Source organism: Periplaneta americana, chromosome 12 (genome assembly GCF_040183065.1).
Source record: "Periplaneta americana isolate PAMFEO1 chromosome 12, P.americana_PAMFEO1_priV1, whole genome shotgun sequence".
Taxonomy (NCBI): Eukaryota; Metazoa; Arthropoda; class Insecta; order Blattodea; family Blattidae; genus Periplaneta; species Periplaneta americana.
In genome coordinates, this window is record NC_091128.1 from 114,143,802 (window position 1) to 114,157,664 (window position 13,863).

Below are 13,863 nucleotides of genomic sequence, written 5' to 3' on the forward strand. Positions count from 1 at the left end.
ATATTTGTACTTAAAGGTACGCCGTATAATTTTTTCGAGCGAAGAGAGGGTCTCCACAGTTAAAATCCTTGCTTGCAGACAGTTGCGTAGTTTGAAAATGTCACTGTAGCTACTGAAAAATTCAGAATTTTTTTCTCCATATGCGAGGTTTAGCTTATAATCCTGAAGTGCAAATAATAAATGTTGATTTATTCAAAGCAAACTTACAGTAAACTATGAGTTCTTCGTCGGCAGAAAGAGGCCCCCATCCAGCCTCATTCATGCCCTCGCACGAGTAGTTCCCGTGGAAGCTTCGTCCCACATCCTCAAGCAACAACTTGCTGGGGTCGATATCGCAGAACATGTAGTCCGTGACGTTGCCTCCGCAATCAGGTAGTTCCTTCAGCAGCTCTCCGTCCAGGTACCAACGCACTGCCTGCAGAATGTCGGGATTCCCGGACTCCACCTTGCACATCAGGGTTATGTTCAGTCTGTCCAGCTCACTCACAGGTGTGGGCGGTTCCATCATCAGCTTTACAATGGGTTTGACTGAAAAAGTAGAGCATCATATATTGAAGATCACATTCCAAATCAACATATTATAAAAATATCTAGTTCGTCACAGTGAGGTACGAAGTAACAGCGGTGGGTTGTCTTATAAGAGCTTGGTGATAATACATTATAAGGTAGGGCTTACGAGATTTTATAGGGATAGGAAATCATTGATGTATAAGGTCATTCAAAAGCCACTTGAAACTTTAAAGTGTCATAAATAGACCTCAGATTTTAGGTAAAAACCTATTTTGTTCCTCATGATATATACAAAAGAAAAGTTGTATATATACGAATTATGGAAATATATGTTCGAAAATGGTGGTCCTATACAACCTAAAAATACCTAATTTCACGTTAGAAACTATTTTTACCTAATTTTACACTTTCCAATTTCTACAGTTGGTAATATGGAAACGCTGTGTAATTCTGTACGCCAGTCGTGCCTTGACAACAATCGCAGCATAGTTAATTAAAGTGTGAGATTTACCTCAACAATCTAGATGAAAATAAAGTGCTAGTAATCTACACTGATGCAGCCCCGTACATGATTGCTGCCGTTAAATTACTTAAAAGTATTTTACCCTGCCTTGCTCCATATTACTTGTCTTGCCCATGCCATGAATCGCGGAGCTGAGACGATATGGCTTGAATATCCACAAGTGAGTAAGCTGGTTTCCACAATTAAAAAGGTTTTTATTAAAGCACCTACGAGGATTCAATTATTTCGAGAGCAACTTCCTAATGTGCCACTTCCACCAGAACCTATTCTTACCCGATGGAGAACATGGTTACAGGTCGTGGAATATTAGAGCAAGCATTTGGAGGACATTAAGAACTTTGTTTTGAAACTGGGGGAGGATGCAGCGGACATTACTTCAGCTAAAAAAACTTCTGCAGGACCCAACAATTGCCCGGGATATTGCATTCATCAAATCACATTATGTATTTCTGGTCCCCATTGTTAATGCTCTAGAGTCTTCAGGCAAACCGGTCTACACGCAACTGGGATTGATAGAAGAGGTGATAGAAAAAATCAACTTGGTTTCTGGTTATGTTGGTGAAAAAGTTTCTGAAAAACTCAAATCAGTGCTTCAAAAAAACCCAGGACTGACAGTTCTCCGCACAGTTGCTGACATCTTGGCTGGAAAAACACCTGAACATGAATGTGCTGTTCCCTTGAATCTAATACCAACATTTAAATATGCTCTGGTGTCATCAGTTGATGTGGAACGCTCATTTTCGGCATATAAGATGGTGTTATCTGAGAAGCGATGCAGTTTCTCAATGGAAAACTTAGAAAAGGTGTTAGTTGTTTACTCTGGCTCTAATTATGGACATGTACAATGAAATAATGCCAAATGTTTCGGCTAATTTGTAATGGGAAATTAAATGTCATTTTTTGTTCACCTATTTTTGTAATTTTAGAACCTATTTTGATTTGTGATAGAACCTATTTTAGGTACCTAATTTAAGATTTTTAGGACCTAAAAGTCCGAGGTCTAGTCATAAATATTATAATATTTGAGGTAGAAAAAACATCACTATGTTACCTTTAAGTTTTGGTATATAAGGCCGTCTTATTGCTTATCAAAATATACCAAAACTTAAAGTTATCCCTGCTTATCGGCCAACACTACCTTCAACATGAAAATATCAATGTGTTGGGTTACGAATGGGTATTTTTATTTGATACTTTTTCCATTGTTACTATTAATGATAGTACAGTAGAGCATCGATTATCCGAAACAATTGGGGACGGGGGTGTTCGGATAAGTGATTTTTCGGATAACCGATCATTTACGAAAAAAATTGTACCGGTGTCATAGGAGCAGTATGAAACAAAGGAACACTGATATTAAACACAAAACTGTACATACAGTAGGTATATATTTTATATCACAAGTCTTAAAAATAACACAGAGAACTGACTAGTCTAGTTTGACAAATTCAAAATGGTCATTAAAGTAGCCTACAGTTTAGTAAAAGAAGTCCTTTTTTTTTTTTTTTTTTTTTTTTTTTGCTTCAGAGCTGAGACTCGTTTTCTTGCCACTCAATCAAATAGCGCTAGCAAAACTTCTACATGGCGCGCGCGCAGATTTGAATTTGCCGACTGGAACGCTTTCGGTTAACCGATGTTTCGGTTGATCGATATTCGGATAATCGATGCTCTACTGTATTGATAAAAGAATTTTGAAGTTTCATGTAATGGTTGTATCATTAAATGTTAGGCTACAGCTGGTTGAATACTAATATGAAAGAAATAGGAATCTTTCTCAAAGTTTGAGAAAATCTTTTATTATTATTATTTTTATTTATTTAGGTAGTAAGCAAAGTGAGTACAATTCAAAAATATACAACAAAAAATGTTTCTAGCCACTACCGTAAGAGCCAGGCTCGTGTGCGGTGTGGTTTCAGACAATAATATAACATAAAATTTACAAAGGCAAATTTATACTACTTAGGCCCAGTTATTTAAGTCACCAACTACAGATTAGCCTATTCCTAACTGAACATTAGCAAATAACTCGAGGCTATTTTCTACATACATTATACAGGGTGATTCACGAGGATATACCGTCCCTTACGGAGCTTATTTCCGAAGATATTCTGAGCAAGAAATGTCATATAAACATTTGTTCTAATCTCAATATTTATAAAGTTACACTAATTTGAAGTTGTTTGTAAAACACCATTATTCTTGAGTGTTAAGGGTAAAAGAACATTACAGATAAAGAATGAACTATTCAGGAATATCATTTCTTTAATTAGCTATTATTCTGAAGCTAAAAATATGTTGTGAATTCCACAGTTGCTTCGTACAGATTTTTTTTTTAAACTACAAAATTACATTTTCTTACGGATTTATCACAACAATTGTTACAAATCACGCCATTCTTGTAAATTCTTTAAGACTGCACATTAGAATGCATAATTAAACTGTAAAGAATCAAGTTCCTAAAGTCGTATGATTTGTAACAACTTTTTTGATAAGTGCGTAAGAATGATGTCATTTTTAGTTAAAAATTGAAAAATTAAATCTGTGTAAAACAATTAACAACACATTTTTAGCTTCAGAACACTAGCCAATTAAAGAAATGACACTTATGAATAGTTCATTCTCTATTTGTAATATTTTTTTACTCTTAAAACTAAAGAAAAGAGGTATTTTACTAACGAATTCAAATTAATGTAACTTTGAAAATCTTGAGATTAGGACAGATGTTTATATGAAATTTTTTGCTCAGAATATCTTCAGAAATAAGCTCCGTAAAGGACGGTAAATCCTCGTGAATCACCCTGTATAAAATTAACTCATGATCATGTATACTAGGTTTAGTACTGATAGTTGCAGTAAAATATGTGGCAACACCGAGAAACGTGAATGAAATTCGAGTATAAAACCAGTTGATTTTCAACTGTTTCGCCAATGAGTATTCTTTAGTAGACTTAGGCTTAGACTAAAGAATTCTGCTCACCCATTATTATCGGTCGAAAATCTAAAATATGATTTGAAGCAGTTTATAAAGCCGTAATAATTGTAGCAGATATAAAAAGCACACATATAAATCCTGACATTTTAATTTAGCACTAATTAATATAATCAGGTAATTAGTCCAAGCGAGAATCAAACACACTCCCGAGCGCAGCCTCGGATCAGCAAGCAAACGCGCATACCGCCTGAGCTTCGCTGGTGGCTATTATTTCAGTATCTACTCTACTGAGTAAACAAGAGAATAAGAGAAGTAATAGAACCTCACACTTACAGTAAACAGCAACGTAGACCACATTGTTGGACTCCTGGCTGCCCACTTTGTTCTCCAGGACACAAGTGTACACTCCCTGATCATGCCTGGTGGAGTTCTTTATCATGAGCGTTGGCTGATCGATTGTGCCGCCTTCATAATGATCTGGCGTCAATATCACCTTCTCTCCATCTCGTAGCCTGAAAGCAAGAAAATCGCACGTTAAATCTCAGTTTTACTGAATATATTTATATAAATATTGTGAAATATGGCTAATGAACGACGTTTTTTTTTATGTTAGAGATTATTTTTATATGTTACTCTCAGAAGCCAATCGGTACAAGGCACTGATCTGAAATATCGAGATTAAGATTTTACTAAATTTAAAGCAGACAATTGAGTGTTATTATTATTATTATTATTATTATTATTATTATTATTATTATTATTATCACTGGCTGCGAATAAACTGCCTATTGAAGGATGCACTGGAAGGAATGGTGAGCGGGAAAAGAGTTCGGGGAAGAAGAAGAGATGAGATGATAGACAATATGAAGATATATGGACCATATGCGGAAATGGAAAATGCTGGGTTTGCAGTGAAAGACCTGCCATTTGACAGAACACTATGTATGTATGTATGTATGTGTGTATGTATGTATGTATGTATGTATGTATGTATGTATGTAACTTATGTATGTATGTATGTATGTATGTATGTATGTAATAACCACTATCTGGAGAATATCGCAGAGTTATAAATATCACCCTTAAAATGTCCAAACCTAGCAGGAGTTGAATAATTTCAAGGGAAAAATTGTTCCGGGGCCGGGTATCGATCCCGGGACCTCTGGTTGAAAGTACCAGCGCTCTTACCAACTGAGCTACCCGGGAACTCCACCCGACACCGTCTCAACTTTTCCCTTTTTTATCCACTCAACTCGCGTGGGCTGACGAAACGCCAGAGACCCACATCGAGTGCACACAATCTCTGTGTGACTTGGAATTGTGGTTTTCTGTTAACGTACACAGTGACGTATATATTATGCACATCTAGTCTTTCAGGTGAAGCTCCCTGTAAAGCAGATTTGAATAATTTCAAGGGAAAAATTGTCGGGTGGAGTTCCCGGGTAGCTCAGTTGGTAAGAACGCTGGTACGTTCAAACAGAGGTCCCGGGATCGATACCCGGCCCCGGAACAATTTTTCCCTTGAAATTATTCAAATCTGCTTTACAGGGAGCTTCACCTGAAAGACTAGATTTGCACTAGCAGGAGTTGATGGAAGACACTTTAATAGAATTACTTCCATAACACAAGGACTAACAAAATGTGTCAACAATAAAATTGTTAGTGCAGTAACCATAACCAAAGTGCTTCTATATAAACCACATGAAACATTGTATAAAATATTAGCCTATGCTCTTTCACATGATGTTAAACTGCATAATATGTCATTTAAAAACGTCATCAATGACGTAATAACTCGTGGAACAATAGTCGTAAAAATATTTTGTTTCCATAAAAATATTTCTTTCTAAATCAAAGTCTGATGTACCTGAACTTTTAGTTCAAAATCTCTCGTTTAATTTAATTGCAATTATATGTTACTTTTGAAAAACTCTGAATAGCAAACATATAATATTGACTCATAATCTAACTGGTTTTAATTTCGTTCATGTGTCTAGCTTGCTTTGGTTTTAATCTCAGTGATTATATTATTTTATCTTTGCACGACAATTAAATATTGGATGGTATTAGACCTAACTTATTTTCAATAAAACTCTGTGGGGGATTTCTTAGTAGAACAGTTAATGATGTAGCATTATAACGTGTGGAAGCACAATCACCTTGTACTCCTCGCATCATCTCGAACTGCTCCCGCGTCTTATCGCTAATGAACGCATGGTACCACGGAAGCGTATTCCCTAGAGGTATCTACTATCACCTCTCTGCTGCCTAACTTCAGGTCGTTACAAGTAACATTACGTCACTACGCAGTTGAAATGTAATTCGCAATCTAGAAACTTGTGGCAACGATCTTCCTTCTTGCTTACAACACCTCTTTGTATTGTGGAATCTGAACGTGCCGCTAAATAGGAAAAGATTTTATTTTTGAGGAAATAGACGTGGAGGATTCAGAATATAGCGGGATATGTTCTGAAAATTCTCATTTAGTGAAATATTTTAATTTCTCTTTAGATGGGAAATGCAGATTTGGAGTTCCTTGCAGTTTTAGTGATATCATTTGAATAATATCTCCAGTGGGCGGGAAAAAGAGCTTTTGAAGCTGTCCATTTGCTCTATTGCCTTATTTAGAATTCTCAAGTTTACCTTCTTTATTCTTCTTCCTATAAGATCCTTAAAAACATAGGAGGAGAGAGAACCGTTTCCTTGGGGGGGGGGGGCATAACAAAACCATAGAATCCCTATATAACAGGATTATACAGGGACATCATTTACCTCCCCCCATTATAGCTTGACCGTGGTACAGTATATCGGAATATGATTATTTAATAAAAGTATTTTCGAGGGAATGTTTCTTACAGTGTTACATCCACATCCGTGATGTTTCGGACCGAGTTGTATAGGGCTTGAACTGTAGTTTACTACAAATTATAATAGGACATAACTTAAAACAATTTCCCTCTTTTTCTCTCTCGTACAAAACACATGCATATATCAATAAAACTATATAACAGTGCTAACAAAATTCTTTATATGAAGTTTACCTTCCCGAAGATATTGTATGAAATGTAAACTCTAATTATTTTATTTAATCTCGTCTTTAACTTTACATATTATACTGGATCACTTTTCTTTTTTCTGCACTGTTATGCAGTATGTTATTCATATTTCTCCAAGTGGCGGCCTGAACACCTGCAGACTTCTAACACATGAGTACAGGCTGTTACAAAAGAAACATTACAGTGCTTCCATTCCTCAAATGAGGTATAAAAATTCTTATGCATTCAGAAATTAAAAATAAATATTATAGTCCAGACACATGAACTGAAGACATTAATTCATCAATTTAAGAACAGAAACTTAATCATAAACAAAACCAGAAAATATCTTTTGAATTCAATATTTTCTAACGTTAATAGAAAAAAAATCAGATAAGTTGTCCCCCCATAACTCCGTCTATGCTTAAAAAAAAGATGGCATGAAACCGTAGAGATTGCAAAGGATCACTATGTCCAAAAGTTGAAATGGTTGATGATATCTCCAAAGATTTATTTTGTAAATTATGTAAAAACCTGCTCGAAATTGTTGCGGAATTAAGATATTTTAGTGTTGAAATATAGATTTATTATTCTCATATTTTGCCAAAATAAATTTCACATTTTAACACAATTTTCTTTATACTGTGCCGGTTCCTATTCATAACGTGTGAAGAGCCTTGTTTGTTTGTTTTTTTTTATAACCATTGAATAAATTCAAGGAATGGTCTATAGCTAGAAATACAAGAAAGTACATATGTAAAAATCAGGTGAAATGCGCCTTGGGTCCCTCCAAGTGAAGCATAGCTCCTCGCTCGGCAGTGTTGATGTACGACTAGGTTTCAAGTGGAGTGGTCCTTGTAATAAATCGGAGGCACTCAGGTATGGTACACATTATAATGCGAACAAAACGCGACGACTCGTTTGTGAGTTAAGTGCACAGGAAGGGCACAATGGCTGTGGCGGACGACACAATGCCCAGCGAGGCAACAATGCCATTCAGAGAGATCCCATTCATCAGGCCAGTTTGTCACTGGATAAATAATACCGCAACGCGAGAAGTTGGTCGGGCCTGAGCACCACTCTTTTAAGAATAAGCAACTTTATTATTATTGATCATTCTGAAATGTAGTGCACCCGTCCTTTCATACATCCGATACTCTCCTGATGGCTTCTAACTAAAGAGATGAAGTTTGACATCAAATGAGTTATATCAAATTTTGAGCAAACAAACACTGGGAACAGGCTTATTCTGAGTACCTAATTGTCTTTTCCACTATCATTACATTAATCCATTATATTATGGATAAACTTCAGAACACGGTCACCTTCCCCAAAAATTCCAACCTTGTGCACACAAAATAAATTATTAGCACTGAAAAGTGCCTTTTCGTAAGCATGATTGTTACGCATTCGACAAACACAGATAAATCTGCTCTTTTTAGTATTTTAAGATAATTGTTGGCAGTGAGGTAACCGTATACTGAATTTTTCATCATATTATTATCTCGTTTCTGAACAGCATCTGAGATCAAAAGAAACCATAAGTAAAGAATTGTAGTTATGATGTGACCAAAACGATGTGACCAAAACTACTTCCGACTTGACAGCTTACAGAGAAGGGGGAGCAGTGTTGTTATGTTGTCCATCTTGTTGTGTAAGCGAGCGCGCTGCCGATAGAGTGCAGTAATGAACAGCAGACATGAACGCATAGCCTACATTACTAACCAATTTGTTGAATACTATACATTAAAATTAGTGTACATTATTATTTTATTAGTATATTATTATTATTATTATTATTATTATTATTATTATTATTATTATTAGTAGTAGTAGTAGTAGGCCTAGTAGTAGTAGTAATAGTAGTAATAGTAGTAGTAGTAGTAGTAGTAGTAGTAGTAGTACCGGCATTCTTCAATGTAAGCTATTGTAATAGTGTTAGAAAAGCGTTGAAAGAACTATAAACTGTAAAAACAAGTTTAAATTTAATACGATACCTTTACTTTTATGAGTTCTAGTATTCGTCCATGCATTATTGTTAGAAAAGCATCTTGCTGGAAAGCATTTATATTTGTTACATTTTTCTCCACTTTTTCCTTTTCCCCGAAGTTTCAAGTCTTGAGGATCCTGCATCATCTTCATCTACATGATATTTTACATTTCCAATATCGATAACAGTGTTCTTATTAATTTTAACACAAGCAGCAGTTCTCATTACGACTTGCACCAAAGGTAAAAGAGGCCCGCCATTATCTTTTTCCATCTCAAAATACTCTCTTACGTTACACACAATCTCTCGCGCTTCACTGTTAGTGGGGCATCTTGTACAAACGTAAACTATAAAACGTCTTTGTGTACAATATTCTTTGTTCTCAGCCTGCCTTTCCTACTTTCCAACATTGCACAATTCATCTGTTTAGAAACTCTCGCAGAAACTATACTTCTTTTTTTTTTAAAGATGGGACATGACAGTTAAGCGGCCGAGCTTGGAACTACAGTGCCATGTTGCCAATATGGACGAACATGCTGCCAGCTGATGGTAGCTAGCAATTGTCGTTAAAATGGCTGACGTTAAAACATTAATTGACAATTGACGCGAAGGTAAGAAAACAATACAAAAATCGACAGAGAATCAAAGACGAAACGTGCCAATGCTAACATTGTGTGCACAATAAATGTAGCCAAGAGTGCTATTAAGCACTCGCCATATGGAAACTGTCTTTGGTTAGTTTGGCAACTCAACCGTTGTTACCATAGCAACAGGCCTACCACGCTATGTGACATTCAGTTGTTTTTCCGATCGCAACTCTCCTGTCATGTCCCATCTTTAAAAAAAACAAGTAATATAATTTAAACACAATAATTATCGATACACTGAAACAATAATAAAACTAAACAATATTTTTAATTCACAGAACGCAAGCGCTAACCAACCAACTCAAAGTCATCCAGGGTATTATATTATGCACGTGCAACTTGTAAACATAGATATGGCAGTACCGTCCCGTTATCATGGTTACGCGTCTCTAGTGATTGGTTGATTTGAATGGTTGCCATGGTAACATGTTTAAGGCGCCATTTGTCAGGTCGGAAGTAGTTTTGGACACAGATCATCACGTCTTAGATGATTCTCTAAGGGTCCCTTCAGACGAGGCGACTTTAGTGGCGCTGCGAACGCGCGTTAGTGGCGGTGTTTAATACACTAAATTTTTGTAGAGAATTTTTCAGTCTTCCAGTGAACATGGACGTAGAAGGAGATATACTTCGGCAACTTTGCTCAGATGGAGAAAGAATAGACGTAAAAATAGAAGAATCTGGGTTCATCCATTAGTTTTCGAAAGTCTGAATCGAGGACTATTCCATACCTTGTTTGATGATTTACATCAGAACGATAAAAAATATTAATTTAAAATTACGCAAATGAGGGACAATATGGTATAAAACATATTCCTGTTTAATATTTAAGAATTCAAAATTATATATAATAGACAGCAAACATGAAACCATTTATAGCTCGTGGTGTAATTGAACCCAGGTTCGAACCTGGATTGAACTTCGGTGTAGCTCAATTGTTAGAGCACTTGGTACGTAGAACCAAGGACCCAGGTTTGATCCCCGTAACAGAAGTATTCTGTAGGACCAAAAAAAATTAATCTTTACGACTATTTTACAAGTTGTGAAAAACACCGCCTCCTAAAAGTAAGTGTTTCCACTGCCGGTAATGGTAGCATTCCTATTAGGCTACATACTATGTAACGGTAAAGACTGGTAATGACTCTCTGTAGAAAAAATGCGTACTAATATAAATACTAATAAGTATTTTTCTGCAAAAAAAAAAAAAAAAAAAAAAAGCAAGAGAAAGATAGTCGGCTAATCCACCAATCGGTTAATAGGGTGACGGATAATCGAGGTTCTACTGTATATTGTTTTATATTGCTATTAGTTAAGATTTGGGTTGCATTAAAAATTACTGATTATTCAATCTATCTGAAATAAGAAACAAGTGATCAGCTTTGTAATTATATAGAGATATCATATGTATAGTCCTATATCATTACGTGTACATTTTTTTTATCCTGTGTCCTCTAAGGAATTACTGTAATTTAAAAAGGCGTTAAATAACGAATAAACTTGGTAATTGCAAGAAAATAGACTATATATTTCGATACTTGCATGGTGTTCAACGTCGTTCGAACCTTTGTACCATGCAACAGATGTGCCCGTGAATACATCAAAAGTTCCGGAACTACATATCGTTTCCATTATCTGGACAGGAAAGACTGGACGAATGTATCTGTTGAATCCGTTACTAAGAGCTATTTTCCAGGATTGCTATACTCCCACATATGAGAAACAATCGAATGACGGCATAACTAGGGAACTGATATGTGAAATAAAGAGAAAATATCGAAAAGTGCATACATTTCAAATGTTAACCAAATATATGTACAAAGTTACCGTAATTTTCGCCTTTTATAAATAGGTCTATGTTAAATATGTGAAGTGATAAAGATAATTGAGAAAAGTAACTGAACAGCATATTAGTTCATTAACATTTTGCCTTGAAGAGATACCAGATACCATTCTATAAGGCAGGCGTCTCAAGGCCAACGCATAAAAGTTGTCACAGGGAGCAAGTCTAGATAACATAGTCAGCTGAAGAGATAAGCACAGTACCCGAAGATAGCCGATCGCTGATTAATGTTACACGCATGAGCGAGCTAAGCTGTAACTGTCGCGGGAGAAATGCCACAAAGCGTCTCTTTTGAGTTGTACTGTCACAATAGACGGTTGTTTTCGGAAGGAATTCAAGTAGTTTGCAGTAACAATAATAATAATAATAATAATAATAATAATAATAATAATAATACATTTATTTTCTAATTATATACTATCAATGAGTAAAAAGAAGACATCTGAACCATGAAGAACCATACATGTTACGTAATTATTTAAACACAAGGAACTGGCCACCTTACTCCATTATCTCCTGGCCTAGTTGACTCATAAGTGGTGCCTTGTTGGTATCACTTGTGACGTTCAGACCTGTCTTCGGACAGTTGACCAAACAATAACAATATTTCATTTCTAGTAAAGGTTTTTGGTATCGCTCTTTTTTTAAGTTTATACTATATTTAATAAAATAAAATTCGATTAAATAATAATAATAAAATTACAATTAAACTTGTTGGTTGTTAAAGTAGGTATTCTTACGTTACGCTAATATTAATATATTAATTACAATAATGGTTAAATAATATATTTCGTAATGTTTTCAATAATTAAACATAACCTAAACATCTTAGAAATTCACAAGCAATTATTTTAAATTAGAACTATTCAAATCTTAAATCTGGTCTGAAATTCTTTTCTCTAGTCCTTCAGTACATCTTTATATTTGTTACACTGGTCTTGATTCAAATCAGGTAACAATTTTAGATTAATAAAGTGGTAACAGTTACCGACTGAAACTTGCGTCTCCCACAATTTCGCTTTCCCCATGAAAGCTTTTATTTCTTCATACATTTGCGGTAATAAGAACATTCTTTCCTCGGAGATGGACACAAAGACTGACTGTTACATCGTAGCGGTTGCAGATGTCTATTCAAACGTCGCGGTCGATGACGTCATCCGGAGATACACGAACTGCTCCTGCATCTTGTTCCACTCTTACATTGAAAAAGAGAAAGAGGAGGAAGTGCTCTGAGAAGGCCCTATTGAGACGTCTGCTATAAGGTCTCGCAAGCAGGGAATACCGACGGAAGGAATGCGAATGAAACAATACGATAAGGATGAAAGGGCGACAGGAAAGGTCACGAGATAGCTTGAATGATATTCAAGAGTACGGTCGGAAGAGAAATGACATCGATAGAATCAGTTTTGCGTTGTGATAGTTACATTACGACTTTAGTTTGTTCCATTGCATGTGAATACGTGTCTTGTATCGCACGGTATTATTATTTAATTCGTAAACATATGTTGCGCGTTTAATTAGCTTCGAATTTTTCTCTTGCTGCGTTCTTTATTTCCACAGTGATGTCCACGTCTGTTCATCTTCTTGGAAGAGAGAGTACTTCCATCGGCCCGCACCTCTCGTCCCTCGGCGTGCCTACATACACACGTCAAAACAGACAGCAACGCCACCATTGCTTTTCGGTAATCGTTCCTCGAGCGAGCTATATCTCTTTACATTTCAATAAAACAAGTACGTAGGCGTAAACACCAAACAAACAAACAAACCTACATAAAACAAACACAAAAAACAAACGGGCAAATAGATAGATAGATAGATAGATAGATAGATAGATAGATAGATAGATAGATAGATAGATAGATAGATAGATAGATAGATAGATAGATAGATAGATAGATAGATAAGCTTATCTGTAAATGTATTTAATTGTTGAGAATTTATCTGTTTCAGTTGAACCAAGAATCGAAGCGAAGTACACAGAACGTAAGCCGAGATTGTGGTATGAATATAAATAAATGTTATTTGCCAGCTACATCCTTTTTCTTCAACCCTCGCCCTGCATCTAGAATCTAGATATCCAGCAAATGCGTCCCTGGTCCCTCGTCCGTCCTATTCACAGCATACAGGAGAGGATATAATATTCGTATCTATTATTCGTTATGATGGGCCCACAGCAACCACCACACATAGTTTATTGTAAAGAACTGTTCTTTTCTTCCGGATTGCTTATCTCTTTTGATTGCACCTCCATTCTCTGAGATGTTCAGACGGTCATTCTCTCTGCACACGGAGTTGCCGAGAATTGTATTGTGGGTGGGAGCTACAAGAGACATAGATGGTCTAACTGGGTCCAGTTTCAGCACTGGGAGGACCGTAAAAAGTGGGAATG

General features: G+C 35.9%; 1 protein-coding gene and 1 non-coding gene across 17 annotated transcripts in view; both read right to left on the reverse strand.

The window, feature by feature from the left end:
- nrm (neuromusculin) overlaps positions 1-13,863 on the reverse strand; it is a 1,323,427-nt gene that overhangs the window by 86,746 nt on the left and 1,222,818 nt on the right. For all 16 annotated transcript variants that reach the window (XR_011335314.1, XR_011335315.1, XM_069842000.1 and 13 more), the window contains 2 exons: positions 4,299-4,477; positions 208-528 (listed from right to left, as the gene is read on the reverse strand). Coding sequence is in view for 14 of the 16 variants with exons in the window: in XM_069842000.1 (XP_069698101.1) it covers positions 208-528; positions 4,299-4,477 (500 nt within the window). In the remaining 2 variants the exon portion in view is untranslated. The remainder of the gene's footprint in view (positions 1-207; positions 529-4,298; positions 4,478-13,863) is intronic.
- TRNAK-UUU (transfer RNA lysine (anticodon UUU)) lies at positions 5,098-5,171 on the reverse strand. Its single transcript has one exon. It is a non-coding gene; the product is annotated as a tRNA-Lys (tRNA).